Here is a 22,798-nt window from a genome sequence, read left to right on the forward strand (position 1 = left end):
CCCCACTCCCAGCCAATGAGAGGGCACGTTTATCCTTACGTCACTAGGTCAAAGGCGACAGCGATGGACGCTCGTGAGATGTAAACAGTCCCGTGTTTGTTGGAGGGCAGGTGAGATTATTTTATCCTGTTCTCATGTGTCGCGGCTTTTTTTGTTTGTTTAGCTGACTCAGTCAACTATATAACAGTAATAAAATAGAAAAGCTACAATAGTAGAGTTTATTTTGTGCGTGTTTTTCAGATATGAGGCTTTTATCGAGGGCAGTGCAGGCTGCTGTGGGTCAGAGGGAGTGGAGCCGCAGACACTTCTGGGGCTGGCTCAATGCAGTTTTCAACAGGTGATACAACAGCATTAATGGGTTAATAATACAGCTACGTGTGCCAACTAATGGCTACATAGCAATGCATGGACAGGCAGTTAACCCTTTGAAGTCTAAATCGTTTTTTATGCTGCGTTTGGATGATATTTACAAGCATTTAAATCTTTGAAACATGAGAAACATGGTTTGATTTTGATTTGTTTTTTCAAAAACATGGAGGAAAGAAGGCAGTCAGCAACATGGCATGCAATATTCAGTAAATTATGAAAAAAATTGTGACAAGAAAAAGGCCTTAGCTAAGAGAAAGAGAATCATTAGAAAATTATCAGATAACTAGCAAAAAATATTTTTAAAAAATCCATAGAATTATTTTAACTATGTGATAGGATTTACAGAAAAAAACAAAACATAATTTTGTTTTATTTGAACACTTTTTCATGTTATTTCCTGTTTCTGTTGTTTTACTTTTTTGTTTCCTTTTTTTAAACTTCGGGTAATTTTCTTGTAACATTTTACTAATTTATTTGCAAAATTTTGAGTCATTTCTTGTTAAGTTGCTCATTGTATTTTCCCCCTATATTTTCAAAGAAGAAATCAAGCGAATTTTCTTGGTGTTCAAAGATTTAAATACTTGTGAAAGGTTTCTGAACGCAGCACAAAAAAGTGATGTTGATCCGGACCCTAAAAGGGTTAAGTATGTCTATATATAGCTTACTGTTTACACCCAGTTGTTCACACTATTTGTTCCCTTTACAACCAGAAAATTCCATTCAAGTTTTATTACATTATAATAAACTCAGTCTCATATTGATAATATTAATATGTTGTCCAGCCCTGTTTTGCTGCATATTGATTCAACACATTATCGTCGGTGGGTTGCTGGTTTTTGTGATCCTAACTCAAGGGCTGAAACTAACAACTATTTCCAAAATGCAAGTCCAGTTTTTTAATGAACACGAGTCTACAAAATGTCCAAATTGATGACCAATGTCCATCACAAGGTGTCACAATCAAATGTTCCCTGTGGCTTTGTTTACTTAGTTTAACCAACAGTATAAAAACCTAAAGTACTCAGGTAAAAAAAATGGTGATCACTCATTTTTTATAAAATAAAATAATATAAAATATGGTGTTTTTACTTGATAAATAACTAATGAAATAAACAGTGAGTGATCTGCTCTGGTTTAAACAGCTGGCCTGGCGGGCAGGACGCCATTTGAACTTTTTCTCTTCCCAGCACAAACTGTCACATTATGTGACGTCAATGTGTTTGGTACACTGAGTGTTTGTTGATGTTTACTCAGGGTCGACTATGAGAGGATTAAAGCTGTTGGTCCGGACCGAGCTGCGGCAGAGTGGCTGTTGAGATGCGGTGCCAAAGTGAAGTTTCAAGGTTTCGATCGCTGGCAGCACGACTACAACAGTCTGCCAACTGGGCCTCTGGGCAGATACAAGATCCAGGCGATAGACGCCACTGAATCCTGCATCATGTACAGAGGGTTTGACCATCTGGGTCAGTGTTACAGTGTGCAGAATATTGTGTTCTTGTCCTTGTGAATTGTCCCACTCTCATTTCCACTTACCTCCAAATGGTCATGGCTGGATTTAACAAGACTAAACCAGAAAAACACACACAACATTAGTGGACTGATGAAAGTTGAAGAGAAAAACCTTGCTTTTCTTAGATTTTTACCATTAATGAGATTTACAAAAGGGTGCAAGTACCATAACTAAGTACAAAACGTTTAGCACATTTACTTATTTGTACTAGCTTAGCTTAACATTCACACTCTGGGAAAACAATGAGATGCGGGAGCTCCTTAGCAACTGAGATCAGCCACTATATTACTGAGACGGTAAATGTTGTTAGCGCCACATTAATGCCATTATTGTTCATAAATCGCTGCCAATGTGCAAGTTTTATGTCACACTAGAGACCAACACTTTTGTGTTAAAAACAAACCGTCACGCCCCATTTGATTCTGCAATGCCGGCATGCTGTCTAAAATCACACACTGGAGCAGCACTATGCCATTGTAGTTTAGTTCTGTTTAAAAATGCAAAGATGGCACAAAGAAGGGAAGTAGTAGCGACCCTACAGTGTGATCTCCAAGTATAACAAAATGTTTTTTGATGTCTTACTTGAAAAGAAAATGCATATTTTTCCACTTAACTGTAATGCTTTTTATCTACATTGGTTTGGTGTGAGTTGCAGAGTGTTGGAGATATCGGCTGTAGAGATGTCTGCCTTCTCTCACATTTTACACCCTCCAACAGTACCACAGCACAGAGGGAGGCTTGCATCTACTGCTATTTGATGATTTCTGGAAAGAGACATTGCTGTTGAGTTTTTTTAACTGTGTATTTTGGTGCTTTAAGCAACATCTCTATTGCCGATATTTCCAACACTCAGCAACTCACACTAAAACAATCTAAAGTGAAAAAAGTACTACAGGTAAAAGGAAAAATATGTAGGTTTTTTGGGAGTGAACTGTACCCTTAAGTTATATGAAAATGTTTATTTATACATTATCCTGTTTTCTTTTAACAAAAGGGGCCATAGTTCTCATATGTTAAATGTCTTAATGCAAGCAGCTATTCAGTCTTAAAAATAACCTTAAGCTGCTTGATTTGAATCAAGAACTATCTGATCAGAGAATAAGGAAACAAGAAAATCAATCTGAGCAGACATATGATGCCGGCTTTTGATACTCGGTCAGAACCAAAGGAGTGTCAAGTTTCGATACCCGGGCCTATCAGTGTTGGATTAACAGGCTAAAGAGCCTGCTCCAATCAAAGATTAAAGCTAAGTTCAGAAAGTGTAAATTTTGCATTAACCACGTTAACATGAGCTTGACCTCGACCGTTGACCTGAAAGTGATTCCCCTCTTTGTTAACAAGAAAGCAAAGGCGACGGTGAAAGTGCATCTCTCCCAGACTGATTATCCAAAAGTGACGCAAGTGAGCGGGAGGTTTTACACTCTGCCGGCACACACAGTGCAGCGGCTCTGACCTGGTTGGCTGCTACACTCACACACACTTTGGTGCCAGAGTCCACTCAGATTTATTTTGGTGTAAAGCCCGTTTTTTGGCCTACAGAGGCATAACGCATTCACATGAGTACAACATTATTATCTCATTAATTCATAAAACCGCAGAATTTCTCAAATGACTGCATTATGCCTCCGTATTTGCCTTTGCAAATATATTCAGTAAAGAGTGTGTTTGCTTTGTGTTTATTTTTCCAGATGGTTTGAAACATGTGGACGAAATCAAGTTCAACAAGTGTATCTACATCGAGGACGCCTGCCTGGAGCGGCTGAGCTCAATAGAGAATCTGCAGGAGAGTTTGTACATGATGGAGGTCGTGTCGTGTGGAAATGTGACCGATAAGGGCATCATCGCCCTACACAAACTCAGGTGAGTGTTAATTAGCTGACAAAAGAGTTAATTCAAATCTTATGTTTCTGTGCAAATAAATTTTAAAATCCAAATTGTTGATTTAGTGAAAATACCTAATATTATGTATTATTTCCTCACAGGAACCTGGAGTATCTGTTTCTCAGTGATCTTCCCGGATTCAAAGACAAAGAAACGACAGTTAAGAGACTACAAACAGCACTCCCACATCTGGACATAGCGCTGGACCTGGAGTGATTGAAAACAATGTCCTGATATAATTGTAAAATTTGGACACCTTTTGAAAGGTTTTCAGGTAAAAGATCTGAAGCGCTGTTGGCCGGCAGGTAGATCCTTCAGCTATATCGTCAAGTGTATCTACATGTGAATCATTACTTGGTGTGCAGCGGCAGCAGAGAATAATTCAGGTTGATGTGTCACCTTTCAGCTTGAAGTATAATCAAGCTTTAAAGGGACAGATCGTCCTTAAAATCAAAAACATATTTTTCCTTTTACCTGTAGTGCTATTTGTCAATCGAAATTATTATTTGTTTTTGTGTGTGAGTTGCAGAGTGTAGGAGATATCGGCCGTAGAGATGTCTGCCTTCTCTTCAGTGTGATGGAACTAGAGGTCGCTCAGCTTGTGGTGCTCAAAGCGCCAAAAAAATACATTTGAAAAACTAAACAGTTATGTCTCTTTCTGGAAATCATGACCTGGTTACTCAAGATAATCCACAGACCTCGTTGTGAGCAGTTTCATGTAGGGACTAATTTCTTTCTACCGAACTACACCGCTATTTGTATCACTGCGCAGAAGGAAGCGTGCATCTACTGCTAGCTCACCTAGAGCCACTGAACGAGCGAACATTCAGGCCCAAACACACCGAACAGACATTAAAAAAATAGTGTTGATGAAGGCTAACTGTTGGGTCCTTCACGTCGCCGGTATCTTGTTTAAAAAGTTACACCTGAACACGCTGCAACACCTACAACCGACAGCCAACCAGCACGTTTTGTTCAACACCTGCATGAGAGGAAATACCTCTCCACAGCTGCAGGAGGGAAAACCAGAAGACCAACCGGACAGATTCAGGATGCTAGTTAGCTCATTAACAACACAACCTGATATTGTAAGAATAATTACATTTACCTTGTGCTGAGATCTGCAACACTCTGCAACTCACACCAAATAATCTAGGTAGATGAATAGCACCACAGGTGAGGGGAAAATCTGTAATTTTTGATTTAGGAGTGAACTGTCCCTTTAAAGAAAACGGCAAAGACAAAAGCACTTTATATTGTTCGATTGAACTATTCAATTTATTATATTCTCAACATTAAACGTATTAAAGGTTACTCCGTATGTGGGTACAAAGAGGAAAACAGTTGAATGAAATTCAAAAGGAGTCTTTTAAATAATTTCTCTTTAGATAAATTTGGCATTCGTTGAATATCTGAGGACAGAAAGATGGCTGTGAACATCCTTAGCACCAAAGTTCGTCAGATAATGTGTGTTTTGTTTCTGTATATGCTACTAAATGTAGGTTAAAGGAATATTCACTCCTGACGTCAATAAATAGTTTCAGAAATGCTCAAAAAAAAAGCTTGTGTTCTACGTTATAAGTTACTCAAGACATAAAACTCACTACCAAAAAGATTCACTCTTTTAAGAGAGTCCATCATTATATAAAAAAATACATTTGGCAAACCAGGCAAGGCAGTAGTTTTACCTTCAGTCTACTCAGCGACCACCAGCAGAGCAGCACATCGCTCCTTGTCTTCTATACAAAATACAACAAAATCAGCTCGAAACGCAGGCAATATACATAAAAACCAACATGTGTTGAGTCCACACGTCGGGGAATAGTGCATAGACTGACGTCAGTATCAAGAGACGCCCGACACACCCCACGTGATGAAACAAAACCTTTAAAAAGTGGTTGAATCCTGAATTTGCTTCACCTTCTGAGTTTTCAGAAAACGCCGCTCATTGATGGCGTTCGGAGTTGATTCAGCTCGTGTTCAGATGTTCGGGAGGTGGTAGTTGAACTTGCGTAGGTTGTTGTAGTATTTCTTATTGTCCAAAGCCGGGAAGATGCTGCTGCTGGTCAGCTGGGGCAAATACTGCAAGCAGGAAACATAAAATAAAATGTCAAGGATGAAAAAATGGATGTTACAAAGTGCTTCACAAGACAATAAAAGCAGAGTAAAAAAACAATAAGGTAACTGTCAAAAACAACATCACCATTAACAATATAATATTAAAACAAAGTGGTGAAACAAGGTGTTAAACCACAAATACATAAATATGTTCCCTCCCTTCCCTGGTTAGGTCATCAATCATTTTTGGCTGCCAAGTATTTCTTTTTAGTCCCCAGTTTGAACGAGTCAATGATTTGACTGATATTTGATTTTACCTTTTTTTTGTCTTTTTTTACTTGCAAAACATACACATGCATCCACTATTTATCCCAGAATTTCTCTAAAAGAAAGCGTTGCTTGCAGATGTCACAGATGTTGGATAGCTGACTTGAAGATATGCAATATTTAAAAAAACACTGACATTAGCCCTCGAAACGGCAGCAAATTTGTGTTTTTTAAGTAAAGTCATTACTCTTCGTGCAGGAGGTTACTGACCCCGGGAGGAAGGTGTTTGCGAGGTAAACGTGTCCTCTTGTTGCTGGAGCGGTCCTGCTCTCGAGACGTGCTCTCACTCTTTTCTTGCAGGCTTTCGAAGTACGGATGTTGGAGGAGCTGCTCACAGGTCAGACGCTCGGACGGGTCCATCCTCAAACAACCCTAAACCATCAAAACCATCGTTTTCAGTACTTTTTATTACCTTTTCTAACACACATATATCTTCAAAAAAAATTAAATAATTAAATACATAATGTGAAACATGCACATTTCACTGGACTAAACTCCAAATTTTATTATGCAAAGCTTGTAAATGTGTCGAGTGAATTAAAAAAAAACCTGAAAACATGAAACAGAACATAAGACTGCAATCACGACATATTTACCTTCATGAGACTCAGAGCTTGATGTGAGAGATTTGGATATTTCTGCTCCAAAGGTTCCTACAGAAAGACAAAAATATTTTAAAAAATCTGTATGTTTTGTGATTTTACTTAATATTTTGCGATTTGTTTAAACTACCATGTCCATTTAACTTTTTCTTGTCTTTCCTCTATTGACTTTTTAACCTTTGTTTGCTGCGTTCAGGCTGGTAAAACTCACTGAATATCTCAATTACAGAAAGAACGACAGTTTCTAAAAACACAGGTGCATTAGGCGATGCAGCGCACCTGGGCACAGCGACAGGAGAGGGGAAAAAAACGACAGCACAGGGACACATACAGCTGTAAAAGTGTCTACACTCACATGCACACTAATATTCAATTTTTGCCAAATTTGATGCGAGTCATGTAAACAGCATATTGTGTTTGTATATTCTGAATTAGGACGTTTACTCAATGTAGAATTTTTTAATTACGACATGTGGTATTAATCAGGTATTATTTGGGTGTTAAGCTTTTGAAACCAGGATCATCATCACATCATCATTCACACACCTTTCACATGTTTTTAAACCTGTGAACCCTGACAAAATTGGTTTTTGGGGGAAAAAAGGCAATGAGCAACTTGGCAACAAATGTCCTGCAAACTGACATTTTTAAAAAATTTAAAAAATATGTTGTTTTTTTTATTATCTGGGCTAAAATGACAAGAGTACTATATTTAAAATTGTCATCAAATATTAATATATATAGTAAATTATTTTAACTGAATTGTTATAATTTTTAAGCACTTTTTTTCAGTTAATTTCATTGCCTTTTTGTTGTTTTTTGTGGGGGTTTTTTAGTTATTATTTAACTTTCACATGTTGTTTGTTTGCGTTTTTGTTTTTTTCAAGTAATTGTCTTGCACTTTTTACTCTTCTTTATTTTGACATGATAAACAACATGTTAGGGCAATTTTATCGGAGTATGCTGCATGTAAACAGGAATTTAAGTAGAATATTATTTTTTTATTAGCCATTTAAACAGCTTAGAACGAGCATTGTCTATTCTGAAATAAGGGCAAAAAAGGTAATATTTTGTGCATGTAAACACTGATGTCGGTAGGTGGAGCACATCTGTGGGTCTCACCATCTCTTGAGGCTCTGGGATGGAAACTCCGCAGAAAAACTGGTTGTTGCTGAAGACCTGCTGGTGTCGAGGGATCAGGTCTCCTGCAGAGGACGAGAAAGACGAACATAATATCTTTAAAATTACTCACGTGACCGGTTTAAACTATGTACTATACTTACTTGTGTGAAGGTTTACAGATATTTTACAATTTTGTTCTGTCCTTGGAAACATTTCCAGCTTCCAAAACCTTCTTTTTTCATGACATGAAGGAAAAATGTAAGCACAAGTATCCAAAATACAAAAGCCCTTTAATACGTGCCGGTGCCGCAGGGCTGTGTTTGTGTTCTCTCTGCTGTGTCTCTCCACGAACTCCTCTTTGTTTTGGAAAGTGGTTTTCAGTTTGCCTTTGAGCTTTGGGTGTAACACATAATTTTTCTCATTGTTGCTCATCAAGAGACAGTTCCCTGGGCTTAATCAGGGAACACAACACTCATCTGTGATCACGACTATCCTGATAATCCAAAGTATTGCAACATTTTCCATGTGATTCAAAAGTGCATGCTTTATGCATTGTCATTAATTGAAATTCCTTACATTGATGACCACTATACCTAAACAACAATGCTGTGCAAAAAGTCTTAGGCTACCATAGATGTGTTGCAAAGTTGCAATGAATTTATTTACTTAGTAGTATCTTAATTAAGAGGCAAAAAAGAATACAGAGGACACGTACAATGCATTAAAACACCAAAAGAGTCAGAAATAAATTACTTCCTCAGACTGAAGTCAATATGTAGTGTCACCTCCCTTTACACGTAGAACCTTATTTTTATTTTAAATAATCTGCTGGTATACCAGAAGATTATTATTCTAAATCTCACATTGTCTGCCAAAGAAAGACAAGGTACACTAACTACTTGCAACTTTAGTCTGTTAAGGTTGTTTTATTCTGAAATATTCGTATTTTTAATACTGTATACATTACAGTACTGTATATAATAACGTTAAGGTTTAGCTATCCTGTTTGTTAAATAACTTTGTGAGAGATTCGAATTACCGAGAGTCTTTCTGATCAGGTAAAGTTGGTCCATGTCGGACTTCCCGGGCCACAGAGGGATCCCCGACAGCAGCTCTGCGAAAACACAACCGATCGCCCAAACGTCCACCGGGGGGCCGTACTGAGTGTCTCCCACCAGCAGCTCAGGGGCCCGGTACCAACGCGTCGCCACGTAGTCTGTGTAGTAGTCACATGGACCGGCTGGTGATACAAAACACAGAAACATATAAGATGTGAGGTTTCTTTTTTTTTTTTTTTTTTTACAAATCACACATCCACTCTGTTTTCTGTTAAAGTTCAGTATACTGGTTTTATGTTATGAAATATTTCTCAGTGGAATTTAGTATTTGTCCAAAAGTTTGCAGATAGATTTGAATATTTTTCTGGCTAGTAGGGATAAAATTATCACTATTACCCTGAAAAAGGAAGCGAAAGGGCAGAAAAAGACAAATTCCTTGTTTTAAAAAAAGTATCGTCTTCGTTAAACTGTGTTTTTAATTATCTGACTCCTGACATTTATCTTTGGGGTCCTAATGGAGTTTGGAAACAACTGCTCATTAAACTATACCCTAAATTTATCCCTTAATTTAGTCCAACAGAATTATCAAAAGACTTGATAAGGTAAAGTACCCTTTTCTATTATTTCTTAAAACAATAATTAAAAGAGCTCCCAATGACACACAATTTATAATACATTATCTTGCTAAAATCAGAAAGTTGGACTTCTTTTAGGAAAAAAAGACAATGAGCAATTTGGCAAGACATGTCCTGCAAACAATTGCAACAAACATTGCAAAAAATTGATTTTGATAATTATTATTAAAAATGAGCTGGAGAAATATAATATTAAAATAACAATTGCCATAATTATATATTGAAAGATTTGTTGCAGAATTTGTTATTTTTAGGCACTTTTCTCCAAATCTTGTTTGCCTTGTTTGTTTTGTTTTTTAATATCTTTTTCATTTATTTATTTATTTTACCAATTTCCAGGTAATTTTATTGTTCTTTTTACTTGTTTCTTGCTAATTTTGGGGTTATTTTTTCATTCATTGCTCATTGCCTTCTTCTCATGTTTTTGAAATACAAATACTACTAATACTAAAAAGCCACCAACAAATATTAGCGTCCACCAGGTGGCACTGTCAAATATCCACCAGCTGTTGAAGAAGCCTTAAAACTCACTGAGAATCCGGGCGAACCCAAAGTCACACAGTTTGATGACTTGATGTTTGGTGATGAGAATATTTTCCGGCTTGACGTCTCGGTGGATGCACTGCAGGAACAGAAGTGATGAAATTAAAATCACGATGAGCTGAATAACGTGCTCAGATGCTGTGTGGTTGTGAGATGCAGAGAGTTAAGGGGTGTGTGTGGGAAACAGTAAAAAGACAGAGAGACAGTGCTGTTAAATGGGGGCCCTTGTAGGTCTTGTTGTGTCTAGGTGATACATTAACTGCTGCTCAGCCAAGGAGAAGGAATTCTTGTTAAAAAAAAAAAAAAAAAAAGCCATTAAGCGAAGGGCTCGGTGGGAGGAGACGAGAGGAATTCAAAAACAAGCTGAAGCGAAGCTGACAACTGAAACACACACTGTTTGACTTTATTAAAGAAACTGTTCCTCCTCAAGTATAGCAGTATAGCAAGTATGAAGTGCCAACGCAATTAAAGTACCAAAAATTAAAATGACTAAGCCTGTGTGAACAAACTTGATCTATTTATTTGAATGTAAAATAAGTCAAGCTAGACACTACTGACACAATACTGACTGCCAGATTTAAGGCTAAATTGGACCTATAAACAATAATTCAGTTTACGCTTTAAACAGTTTAAGCTGGCTGGACAGATAGCAAGTTATAATGGGGTGGCCAATCAGATTTCAGGCCACGCCCTGGACACGCCCCTGGTTAGTAGTCCTCTCCTCCCGTCACCCTGGGACCTTAAATCGTCTTATTTGTTTGTTTTTGGACTGGGATATTTTGTTTTAGTGCATAACATCCGTAACAGTGTCCCCTACATTAGAGCGAAAACACAGATTGACGGAAAATCTCGTCAATGGCGAGGAAAGAGTTAAAAAAAAAAGAAGACGAAACTATGGGGGAAACCCTGCTGCTGACTGATGACATGTTTTGGACTGATTTAGCAGCAGTTTGACACGCAGCGTAATGTAGTGAGTGTAGTACTGGTGGAGCGAAACCCTGGGCAAAACGTGCGAAATCAAAGCAATTTATGCTCATTATTATCGGCTCTTTTTATCTGCCAAAAATTTGATTATCGGAATTATCGGTATGACGTCATAAGTCCCATTACGATACTTATCGTGCATCATATATATATATATATATATATATATATATATATATATATATATATTACATTACATTTTCATCTTAAAAAAAAAAGGTCTGTAATCTCAGGCCTCACAAGAACATTATTTGAAATGATAAAACCGCCTTAAAACGTTCTTTGAACATTTGATTAAAACATTATTGCAACTTTAACGTTAGCCAGCGTTGTGGAGGTGGGAGGAGAAATAGAAAAAAAAACAGAGTATAATTTACTCACATTTTGTTTGTGACAGAAGTTAACCGCCTGCAGAGTCTGCCAGGTTATACTTTTTACCAGATGCTCTGGAACTCTGTAACACGAGAAGGAAATCAACACGTCAGGATGATGAGTTCATTAATCACCAAACTTACTCCTGTAAAACAATCCCTTTGAGATTGAACAATTAATGTCAACTTTAGAAAAAGTAGCATGAAAAGATTCACCAGCTGAACTTTTCATACTAAGTTAAAACTGATTATTCTCCTCGACAACTGAGCAAACAGCATTTGTTGATAAAGGCCATAAAAACTGGTACGAAAGCTCCAGAAACGTCCAATTAGTGAAACTTAAGCTAAGAAATAGGATTTAAATTTGCTATTTTTTTAAAGTGTTTTTTTATAGAGATATAGAGAGATAGAGATCTAGATACAGAGAGATAGAACTATAAGATATAGAGTTATAGATATAGATAGATATCGAGCTATAGAGATACAGACAGATAGATAAATAGATATGGAGATATAGAACTATGGATATAGATAGATAGAGATATGGAGCTATAGATATAGATAGATATGGAGCTATAGATATAGATAGATATAGTGCTATAGACTTAGAACTATAGATATAGAGAGATATCGATATAGAGCTATAGAGATGTAGAGCTATAGATATAGATAGATAGATAGATAGATAGATAGAGAGATATAGATATAGAGGTATAAAGGTATAGAGCTATAGATATAGATAGATATAGTGCTATAAAGATAGAACTATAGATATAGAGCTATAGAGATGTAGAGCTATAGATATAGATAGATATAGATAGAGAGATATAGAGCTACAGAGATAGAGATATAGAGCTATAGATACAGATAGATTTAGCGCTATAGAAATATAGAGCTGTAGATATAGATAGATAGATAGATAGATAGATAGATAGATAGATAGAAAGATATAGAGCTATAGATCTAGAGGTATAAAAGGTATAGAGCTATAGATATAGATAGATATAGTGCTATAAAGATAGAACTATAGATATAGAGCTATAGAGATGTAGAGCTATAGATATAGAGGTATAAAGGTATAGAGCTATAGATATAGAGCTATAGAGATAGAGATATAGATAGATTTAGCACTATAGAAATATAGAGCTATAGATATAGATAGATAGAAATATAGATATAGAGCTATAGAGATAGAAATATAGAGCTAGAGATTTCGATAGATATAGATATATAAAGGTATAGAGCTATATACCTTTATATATAGATAGAGAGATATAGAGCTATAGATAGATAGATGTACAAACATTCATCTAAAAAATAAACTAACAGCTGCAGAACTAAGATTGTTTGGGTTCTTTGGGTTTTATAGGGTCATTTCTAGTTTTCCAGCTCTGTTTTCAGACGTCTCTTGTCCCTCGGACGGCTCTGTGGAGGACAGCGAGCAGCCTCCACTGTTCGTCTGGATGTCTAACACTGAGCCTTTGTTGGTTCAGAGGCCGTCATCTATCAGTGTTGCCGTGGAAATGGCTAAATCGAGCCTTGTGACGGGCAATTAATAACAATCTCCGCCCCTTCTACCCCACTTTGTTTTCTCTTCTTTTGAACCTGCTGTGTCCCGGCCAGCAGCAGAGGGAGACGACCAGACAGCGAAAACACTCCGTATAAAATGTGGCCAGGCCTAAAGAGTCTCCCCAACAGCAATGCATTCTGGGAGAGCGTCACTGTAAACATTCCTCAGTGAGCGGGTCAGCGTCCCCGGAGACGAGCACCGTGTCCGTCACAGCGGGACAAAGCTCAGTGTACGGTGTGCTGTATATGTAATGCAGAGATAATAGAAAGCACACAGCGCTGTGTTTAATCAAAAGCCACCTTCACAGATTTATGCGCTCATTATCTCAGACTTTATGTCGGTACAGTAAACTCAGCTGTGTGCTCATTTCATATAATCCAGAAAAAATGTCCTTTAATAAAGAAATATATCATTTTCATTGCATCACTAATACAGGTTTCTAAAGCTTTCACTGCTCCACACGCACAGAGGACTGAGTCATACAGTTTAAATCTTCATCATGATTTCAGTAAGAATATTTGAAGCAAGTAAAAATGATTTTAACTTTGAGATTTTTGTACATATATGCTGTTTACAGTTTGCTTCATTTTGTATTTTGTGTTTCTGCAGTTTCATGTTTAACATCGTGACTTTGTGTTTGCTATTTGGGAATTTTTTTGACATTTTAATTGGAATATTTGTTGTTTTATTGCTATAAATTTAACATAAACCAACGTATTTTGGGAAATGTGAAGACTTAAGCAAAATCATACATACATTTTACACTTTTAAATGTATAAAATATGTTAGGGTTTTCTTTTTCTAAATCCATAAAGTTTAAAGAGGTGAATTTTTTAAAATCATATGCACACAAGATAATAATGTGAGCATATATATATATATAAATATAATTTTAAAAAAAATTTCCAATCATTTTTTAATTATTACTTTATTATTATTATAATTTTTAACTTATTATTTCAGTTTCCTACTTATTGCACTTATTGCAGTTTCATGTTGGTTCCGTCTCTGATGTTTTAATATTTCCTTTTTAAAAATGTTACGTTTGTGCCTGATATATGTGTAATGTCCTTTTTTCTAATTGAGCTGCTCTCTGTTTTTACACAATCTGTATCTGAAAAACCTTCTTCAGTTGTTGCATAGTAGCAGCTTCACTCTTTCTCCACATTTATTGTCTATCTCTGTTTGCAAATATATATTAAAAGGTAAAAAAAAAAAAAAAGTAATCTAAAATAATTATAATTTTCATTTTTGACACTGTGCTACTGTTCAGTATCATAAAAACTATTTAAATGCATTTAAAACCTTCATTTTTAGCTCCACCTTTCAGTAGTCTGGCTTGCTTGTCTTAATTATTATTTTATTTTACTGTACTTTTATTTTCTTTCTAATTTTATTGGTATTTACTCATGTTTTTTTTTTTATTAGCCAGTCTTAATTATTATTTTACTTTATTCTCATATTTTAAAAGCTTTTAATGTCTTATTAATTCTTACTGGTTGGTTGTTGATCTTAGTTATTTAAATTTTATTCCCACTTCTTCACATGTATTATTTATGTGTGTGTTTCAATTGTGTTCACTCATGTCTATTATTTGATCTTTACACTGTCCACATAGAGTTTGTGTGCTTTCACCTGGAATGAAATGTGCTTTATAAATTCAGTTTTGCTTGCTGTTATTGAGGAGACGCACGCACCCTCTGGGATGTCGGTCCAGCTCGTTGAGGACCGTGTGGTCGCAGTACTCGAACACCAGGTGAAGCTTTCGTTTACGCCGAAATACCTCGATCAGATTCACCAAGTTGGCGTGTTTCAGTTGCTGCAGAGACACAAAATATAGAAAAAGATCACACAGGGATCCTCTAAAATCATGCACATTATCAGAGAGATACAAAATCCACACAAATACAGCTCAATAACACCAGTAAACCAGTACAGTGCACTGGTGATGGAGCCGCACCAGCTGTGGTTTGCTCTTATCAAACAGACTAAACTGTTAACAGCTGGTAATAAACATGCTGTTGCCCCTGACGACCGTCCCCCTCCTCTCCTATTTATGAGCCCCTGATGTTCAGCTGGACACTAACACACCCACCCACCGCATGACTAATTAAACCACCAACAACTGCACCGCTGCATCTTTGATAATTACGATGCAGCAGAAAACAAACAGGTTTAAGCCTTTACTTTAAAAAAAAGTTAAATAAAATTAGAGGGAATCAATGTTTTTGGTGTTTTTGTTTGAGAAGACTAAGAACTGACTGTTGTTGATAATTATGTTGTGTATTTCCACACTAATAAAGTCTCTAATCACTTAATGCAAGCGAGCACATTTTATTCCACGTGGAGGCAAAATGTGCACAAAGTGGGAGGCACAAGTTGCAGGTACAATACAAAGCCAGCAACCGACCATAAAAGTGACTCAAATGCATGAAAACTGAGAGTAAAACAACATAAAATGATTAAAATGAAAAAATACACAAATAAAAGATCAAAAAATGAGAGTTAGAGCGGATATAAAAAAAAAATGAAATAAAATAATATACTAAGAGTTGACCTTTAAAAGAGGACAATACATATGAATTAAAATAATAACAGAATAAAATAAGATAAATAGACCAATAAAAGATGAGTAAAACTAAGAAAATGAGACAAAATAATACAAAAATAATGAGTCACTGAAAGTACAAGCACACCTGAGTTACGACCAATAAAAGACAGAAAATAAAATAAATAAATTTAAAAAAATTAAATAAAAATAAAAAAATAACAGGATTACTTGATGTAATGGTTTTAGATTAATTAACTGACACGAGTCTTAAGTAACATTTTACAATCAGACAACCAAAAACACACTTTGACCAACTGGAACAGTGATGCAACCTGGTGCCAAAGTGTTTTTAATTTTTAATTTCCTGCCATTAAATAAAAATCAGAGACATTTCAGAGTCTAATTTACGCTCTTCAGTCAGTCCCGACCCTGCAGGGTTTTTCCTTCACTTGATTACAGAGCTGTAAACCTCTGCTGAACGCTGCTCTTTTCTCTGTGCAGCAGCTACAAAAATGCTTCCCCTCCGTCTGCAGAATTAACTGCAGGCTGTCCCTCCCGCTGGACGCTCAGCGGAGACGAAGACACTAAAAACAGGATTTGCATCTTCGAAAAGGTCAAATCAAGCTTTCAAATAACGTGTTACATTGTGGGTTTTTTTTTGACTGTGAATTATTACAATGAATTTTCAGGGTAAAATATAAAGTAAACTTCTTTTACACATAAATTGAACTTCTTTAATTAATACAGACATGATGTTACTCAGTGTAATACCATATTTCATCATGGGTGATTTTTAGACGAGTTGTTTGCATGAATTTAAAGTATTATGAAAACTTCATGGAGGCAAGAAAAAGAAAAAGGAAAGATCAGTCATACCAAAAATAAAATTGTTATTTAGTCAACATTTTAATTTAGAAAGTCAAAATTGGGAGATAAAAATCTAAGTTTTGACCGAAGAGATAAAAGACATTAATGTTTTGGTTTTTTTTTGTCAACTCAATAAATCAAAACTGACTTAGATGCTCATACATTTAAGTTTTACCTGATTTTTTTGTTAATTTGATAAGCCTAAATTTACTTGCTTTTCCCATAAATTTGGCTTTTTATCTCAAAATTTTGGTAAACAATGCAACATTTGATATGATGTTTTTTATTTTTATTTTGATGTATTATCACAAGTCTGACTTAATAAACCAAAATTTTATTTAATTTTATAATCTTTTTATCTTTTTATCTTTTTATCTCATCGTTTTGATTTAACAAGCCAACATTTGATTTGCCGTCTCATTTTAAAATTTTTTTTTATCCCATAATTCCAAATTAATAAACCAAAATTTGACTAAATATGTCATAATTCCTTCTTTTTAATTTTTATTTTTATAATTTTGACATTTTCTTTCCCATGTTTTTACTTCATAAGCAAAAGATTTGATGTGTTATCTCGGGAACTTTGAATAAATTAAAAAAAAAAAAATTTCAGCCGTCACCTTGAGCATCCTGATCTCCCTCAGTGCGATCTTCTTGATGATGGGGTCGTCCTCGGACTCCACAAACTTCTTGATGGCGACGATCTGCCCCGTGTCTTTGTTCCTGCACTTGAAGACGACGCCGTAGGAGCCCTCTCCGATCTTCCCGATCTTCTCGTACTTCTCCATCCTCAGGCCACAAACATCCAGAGGTGAAAAACACTTTTCCAGGAGGGTCGGAGGAGGCGGGACGGTCTGAGAGGAGACACAGGAGGATTCACAGCAGGGACACAGAGAAGAGAGACACCTGGTGCTTTCAGGAATATCTCTCTCAATTAAAGCTGTAATTAATTCATTATAAGATCAAAACTGTATTTTTCCTGCAAAAAGATACAATAATGCTTTTCTAAAACCAAAAATATGTTGGTATATTTTGGTGGCTTTTCATGTTATGATATCAGAAATACAGACGCAGTGTGCGTCAATATAATACTATATTTATATTAAAGTTGATATTTAAAGTAGCTGTTTGCTTGATTTTGAAGTATAATTACAAACTGACAGAAAATGAAGAAAAAGAAGTTGGTCAAAACAAAAATAAAAATGCTCTTTATGAGCCAAAGTTTTGACTTACTGAATCAAAATTGTGAAATTTCGAATAAATTAACCCTTTTTAACATGGTTTGACATCAGTTTTCTTGAGCTGCATTCACACACCTTTCACTAGATTTTTGACCCATTTAAGATTGAAGATATTGGATTTCCTTTGAAAAACATTGGCAAAAAAGGAAATAACCAACTTGTCAAGAAATGTCCCCCAAATTGCAAGAAATAAGTAAAAAAAAAAAAAAAGACAAGAAAATTACCTTACAAATAGTTATAAAAAATAAAAGGAGAATTATTATGAAATTATCGAAAAAGAAGGAGAAAATATCCAGAAAACTATATTTCTAATCCTAATTATCTTATTTTTAAAATTATGTTACAGAAAACTAGATTTTTCAGGGTTTTTTTATTTATTGTTTTTTGTTGGGCTTTTTTGTGCTTAATTTCAGGTTAATTAACTGTAAAAAAAAAAAAAAAAAAAAGTGATTTTTTGTGTGCTAATTTTTGGGTCATTTCTTGTTTCTTGTTATTTCTTGTCTTCCCATGTTTTTTTTTTTTTTTTTTTTTTTAAAGAAACCTAACAAATTTGCTCAGCTTTCAAAAGGGTTAAGAGATACAAAGTCAAAACTATGCCTTTGTTTTATTTAAAATCTCATTTGATATACATTCTTTTTAACAAGCAGATTTTTTTAACCTCTGCATCATGGTCGTGAAAGACAAAACTCATGCACAGAAATGACTTATGCATAATTACCAAAATATACTGAAAAGCACATTAGAGAAATTAAATTTGAGGAAAATTTAAAAAAGTATCTGCATCCAAGCTCAGATTGTGTTTAACTTCTAGGAGATAAAATTAAGATAAACCTCTTAAACTTCCTTTAAAAAACAGATTTAATTGCTTAGAAGCAACATTACACCTGTCTACCAACAGTTAGATTGCGTAACGAAACATTTGCAATGCAAAGTATATTAGGTCATTTCCCTGAGGGAGATAAAGAGCGAAAACAAATAACACAGAGTGAACAGCCAGGGGAATGCAATCAAAGTGCTGCACTAATCTGCACATTAATATGCAGCTGCGATCATAGCAAAAAGGATTATAAACACCTCAGGCTGCATGTTTAGAGTTTGTTAAAAGGTTGTATGTGATGCACAAATTCTGCTCCAGTGTGCTTTTAATCCTGAAGTTTGAGCAGAGTTGCCTCTGAGTGTATACTCTGCTGAGTATAAAAGTGCTCACATTTCAAAATTTTGGGAGAAATATTTCAGTAGAAACACGTCCAGTTTTTTTTTCTTTTTTTCTTTTTTTTTTTTTTAAATAAAGTGAACTTACTTTAGTTTTAGTAGAAAATGTTCGCAGGTGTTCAGTCGGTCAGATGCTCAGAGTTCAGTGAGGAGCTGCAGCTGCTTCCACACGGACCAGGTGGACGATCACAGCTCGACTGTCCCTGAAGACACCAGAAGCGTCACGTTTATATCAGTAAAGGCTGATTGCATAAACCAAAACATCCGGTTGCACCTTCAAAATAAAATACAAAATGTGCTACCATGAGTTCTGTTTCATGTTTTGTGGGTAATTAAAAGACTTTAAAATTGTCCTATAAACATGATGTCTTTAATATAATATAATATAATATAATATAATATAATATAAAACTTTTGCACATTTTTTTCCTTTTTATTGCTCTTTTTAATCTTTTTGGCTTTTTGTTTGTTTGTTTGTTCTGTACATAATGTACATATCTTTATTATTATTATTGTTATTTTATTTAATTCTATTCAATTTTATTATATGTCCAGTGCCTTCCTTTGTGTGTGTATATACATATATATATATATATATATATATATATATATATATATATGCCTTTTTAATAAATTTCATTCAGTTGTCGCTCTCTTATTTGTTTTACTTAAATGTTGGAGCTGGTAAACACTGAGGTTTATTTTGCTTTTTTATTTTATTTTTTACAAAAGTATTTATTTAATTAAAATTACTGTAAAATGTGTAAAATTACTCAAGATTAATTATGGTATGAATTAATAGGTGATTACAGCATAGTGCATTTTTTAAATTCATTATATCTTATGTTGAAATAATCATTTGATGATATTTCGTAACAATAATATAAGCCATTGAATAAAAAGTAACATATTTGCCTCTAAATTACAGTGAAAACTGAAAAATTGCAAATAAATAAATAAATAAATAAATAAAAGTAACCCAAAAGTAACTCAAAAGTGTACTTATGTAGAGTATTTGAGTAAGAGTACCTACTTACAATCCTCAAGTTATTTTCAATAACATCTGTTAAATTTGGCACACAACAGCCAGAAGCTGTTTCACATAGTATAGTTTTCACATATTCACATAGTAGATTACAGTCTTAAAACACACATTGAAACGCAATATATAGTACACAATACAAAACAGAGTACAGATAACCAAAACAGAACAGAGGAAGCAATGAAAGTAAAGAGCACAACCTGTTTCATCATCGGTTTTTATGAGAATCACTGGCTGCCTCCACCAGAGGGAAAACTTGGCAGTGTTGTTTCTGGATTTTATTTTGAAGTCGACATTATCAGACTTCCGGTATTTTCCACTGACTCAACTTGACACATTTCTCTTTTTTCCACCTCAGTTCCCATAGGAACAACTGACTGACTCCACCTCCATAAAAACAGGAAAAGCAGACTCCTCTGTGGTTTTTTTGTGGATTTGTAGAATTTCACACCTGACAGAGTGTCAGAGGTGAATTTCAAAATAAAGAGAAAAGTCAACGGCATCCACCTCCATTATCTGAAAAAAAACACCCAAACACTTAAACAACTTGGTATATTTGCAGATGAAGAATTCACTGATGCTTCCGTCCTTCACTCTTTGAACCTGAACCAATTAGTTTGATTAAAAAAATAAATAAAAATAAAAAACAATGGGCAACTTGGCAACAAATGTCCCACAAATTGTTAGAAATTAGTAAAAAGTGACAAGAAAATTACCCACATATTTGTTTTTACAAAAGGGGAGGATTATTAGAAAACAAATAAAAATAAGTAAATAAATAAACAATAAAATGGGTCCAGAACAGGATATTTGTAATTATTATAATAATATATTTAAAATAATGTAACAGAACAAAACCAGAAACATATACAGTATTTTTTATTTTCATCACCTTTTAGGGTCATTTTCTTGTTTGTTTTTTACTTTTCTTCTTTTTCAGCTAATTTTATTGCACCTTTTTACTAATTTCTTGCTCATTTTTGAGCCATGTCTTGGTAATTTGCTCACTGCCTGTTCCCCGTGTTTTTGATAAAAATCAAACCAATTTGCTTAAGTGACGTGTTTTCCTGTCACTCTGAGACTAATTAGTTCAGGTGGGAGAAGTCAGAATGACAGACTAAACAGGGAAATAATGGAAACTAACACTCACCCGTATTCCCCCGCTCCTCCCATCAGAGACTCATCACCAGTGAGGAGTAACCCGCTGCATCAGCTCTCAGAAAACACAAAATAAACCTCAGTCCATTCACGTTATCTTGTTAACAGCTTTTTTTTATTACAAAAAACCGCATACATTAAACATTTTGCGAAGGGAATGCAAAGATGTTAACAAAAAACCTAGCATTGTCCCTCATTTTGTCATTTTATTTTAAATTAAAAAAAATGTACAAAAGTGCTTACATGGTGCAAATAATGAGAAGTAAAAGGTCTATAAAAGATGAAGGTAAAGAGAAAAAAAATATACATTATATCCAACTTCTAAAAACGCAGCAGAGCAGGAGAGAGGCGACTATATTACATAGCAGTAAAAATAACCCGAAGCTGCTCAGGAGCTGTTCACTAGGTAGTTAATCCTCACACAGCAGGACTGTACGGTCACTGTCTGTTAACATGGTCTGTAAATCAAACATACCCTAACAGGAGGTTAATAAATATTGCTTAAATAACCCACAATGCTCGTGGGTTTCTGTTTAATCTGAGCTATTAGTTGACTACAAATCTCCTCTCAAGCCGACTAACGTTTGCCGCTGGCAGTGATTATGAGCGACATGTTACAGACGATAACACAATAAATCTCCCACCGTTTTCGCTAATACAATCACAAATTCTTGTGAATTTTTAATGGCACTTTTTTGTCAATAATACCTCTAGATAACGTGTAACTCAGTCCACAGTACAGAGAAGTGAGAAAATACTAAGTAACAACATCTGAGATTTTATCGTTTCTCGGCTTTCTGCTGTTAATGGTTTTCCGTGTAGAGCGGCGCTACAGTGAGCTGGTGTAAGGCTACGCATGAATCCAGACTGAGGAGGCTCCTCGTCTCACTGACCTGTCCATCCCGAGATCAGTAACAAAAGCTCCCAATAACTGTTTTATACCAGGCGTTTTCCTCTGCGGGTGACAGTCTGGAGTTTCCTCCCAAACACTGAGGCGTGTTATCCGCTTTCTCTGGCTCAGTAACTGTTCTCATGACCTGCTAAGATGTAGAGGTTGCTCAGGGCCGTGGGGTTGTCCGTGGGTCGGCTCTCCAAAACCACCACCCTGCAGAAGAAGAAGACACCACGGTAAGAACAATACACAAAAATACCGAATGATGACGGTCGTGATACCTGGTTGCACGTGGGGCTGTGGTGTTTTTTTTTCTTTTACTGCCATGAAAAAGCAACAAGTCACAGTGATTTGGTGGTTAACTGCGGACCCCCAAACTGTATACAAAGATGGACAACATGACAGCTCCCCAAAAAGTAACTTTTCAATCTTGATCGCCCCCTGGTGTCTGTCTGCAGAATAGGTCATTAAGCCCGCCCATCCATCTTCGTGAATGGGACACAAGCCAAACTAAACCTCAAAGTACACGCCCAATATTTTGTTTCCAAAGAGGATTTCTGCCACTGAAGGTAGCGCTCATCACCCTGATGTTTGTTTTTATAAGTTTGGTTTTAATGAGTCATCTAATTCTACAAAAAGGGGATTTTTCCACCACGACTGACAGTTGTGAAAGCCAATCGAAGCGCTCGCATTGAAAGGGGCTGCTCGTGTTTGGTCAGGTGGGTGTTTTTTGGCGGGAACTATGGCGCAGGCTCCAGCTCTGCATGACGTCACCGGCGCAAGATCCGGGATATTTTAGCTTCAC

General features: G+C 35.6%; 3 protein-coding genes across 15 annotated transcripts in view; 1 reads left to right on the forward strand and 2 right to left on the reverse strand.

The window, feature by feature from the left end:
- Positions 1 to 5,321, forward strand: dmac2l (distal membrane arm assembly component 2 like). Its single transcript, XM_042501211.2, has 5 exons — positions 1 to 110; positions 241 to 337; positions 1,624 to 1,832; positions 3,568 to 3,739; positions 3,862 to 5,321. Exons 2-5 carry the CDS (start codon positions 243 to 245, stop codon positions 3,974 to 3,976), a joined length of 591 nt encoding a protein of 196 aa, XP_042357145.1. The 5' UTR covers positions 1 to 110; positions 241 to 242; the 3' UTR covers positions 3,977 to 5,321.
- Positions 5,038 to 19,104, reverse strand: cdkl1 (cyclin dependent kinase like 1 (CDC2 related kinase)). Of its 2 annotated transcripts, XR_006106517.2 has the most exons (11): positions 18,990 to 19,104; positions 17,069 to 17,302; positions 14,728 to 14,849; positions 11,471 to 11,543; positions 10,094 to 10,184; positions 8,909 to 9,109; positions 7,870 to 7,952; positions 6,742 to 6,798; positions 6,356 to 6,517; positions 5,681 to 5,842; positions 5,038 to 5,499 (listed from the first exon to the last, which is right to left on the reverse strand). XR_006106517.2 is itself a non-coding variant. In XM_042500657.2 (10 exons), the coding sequence occupies exons 2-10, from the start codon at positions 17,234 to 17,236 to the stop codon at positions 5,741 to 5,743; spliced, it is 1,059 nt and encodes a 352-aa protein (XP_042356591.1). In that variant the 5' UTR covers positions 17,237 to 17,302; positions 18,990 to 19,104; the 3' UTR covers positions 5,038 to 5,740. The 2 variants fall into 2 exon arrangements, 1 of the variants encoding a protein (XP_042356591.1); XM_042500657.2 differs by having other exon boundaries at positions 5,038 to 5,842.
- A 2,090-nt stretch (positions 19,105 to 21,194) lies between these two features.
- The window catches only part of map4k5 (mitogen-activated protein kinase kinase kinase kinase 5), a 41,628-nt gene continuing 40,024 nt past the window's right edge, over positions 21,195 to 22,798 (reverse strand). For all 12 annotated transcript variants that reach the window (XM_088087798.1, XM_088087797.1, XM_088087795.1 and 9 more), the window contains one exon: positions 21,195 to 22,206. In XM_088087798.1, the coding sequence (XP_087943924.1) occupies positions 22,119 to 22,206 (88 nt within the window). In that variant the 3' untranslated portion in view covers positions 21,195 to 22,118. The remainder of the gene's footprint in view (positions 22,207 to 22,798) is intronic.

This window comes from Plectropomus leopardus, chromosome 14 (genome assembly GCF_026936395.1).
Source record: "Plectropomus leopardus strain MGB_pleo_1.0 chromosome 14, ASM2693639v1, whole genome shotgun sequence".
Lineage (NCBI taxonomy): Eukaryota > Metazoa > Chordata > Actinopteri > Perciformes > Serranidae > Plectropomus > Plectropomus leopardus.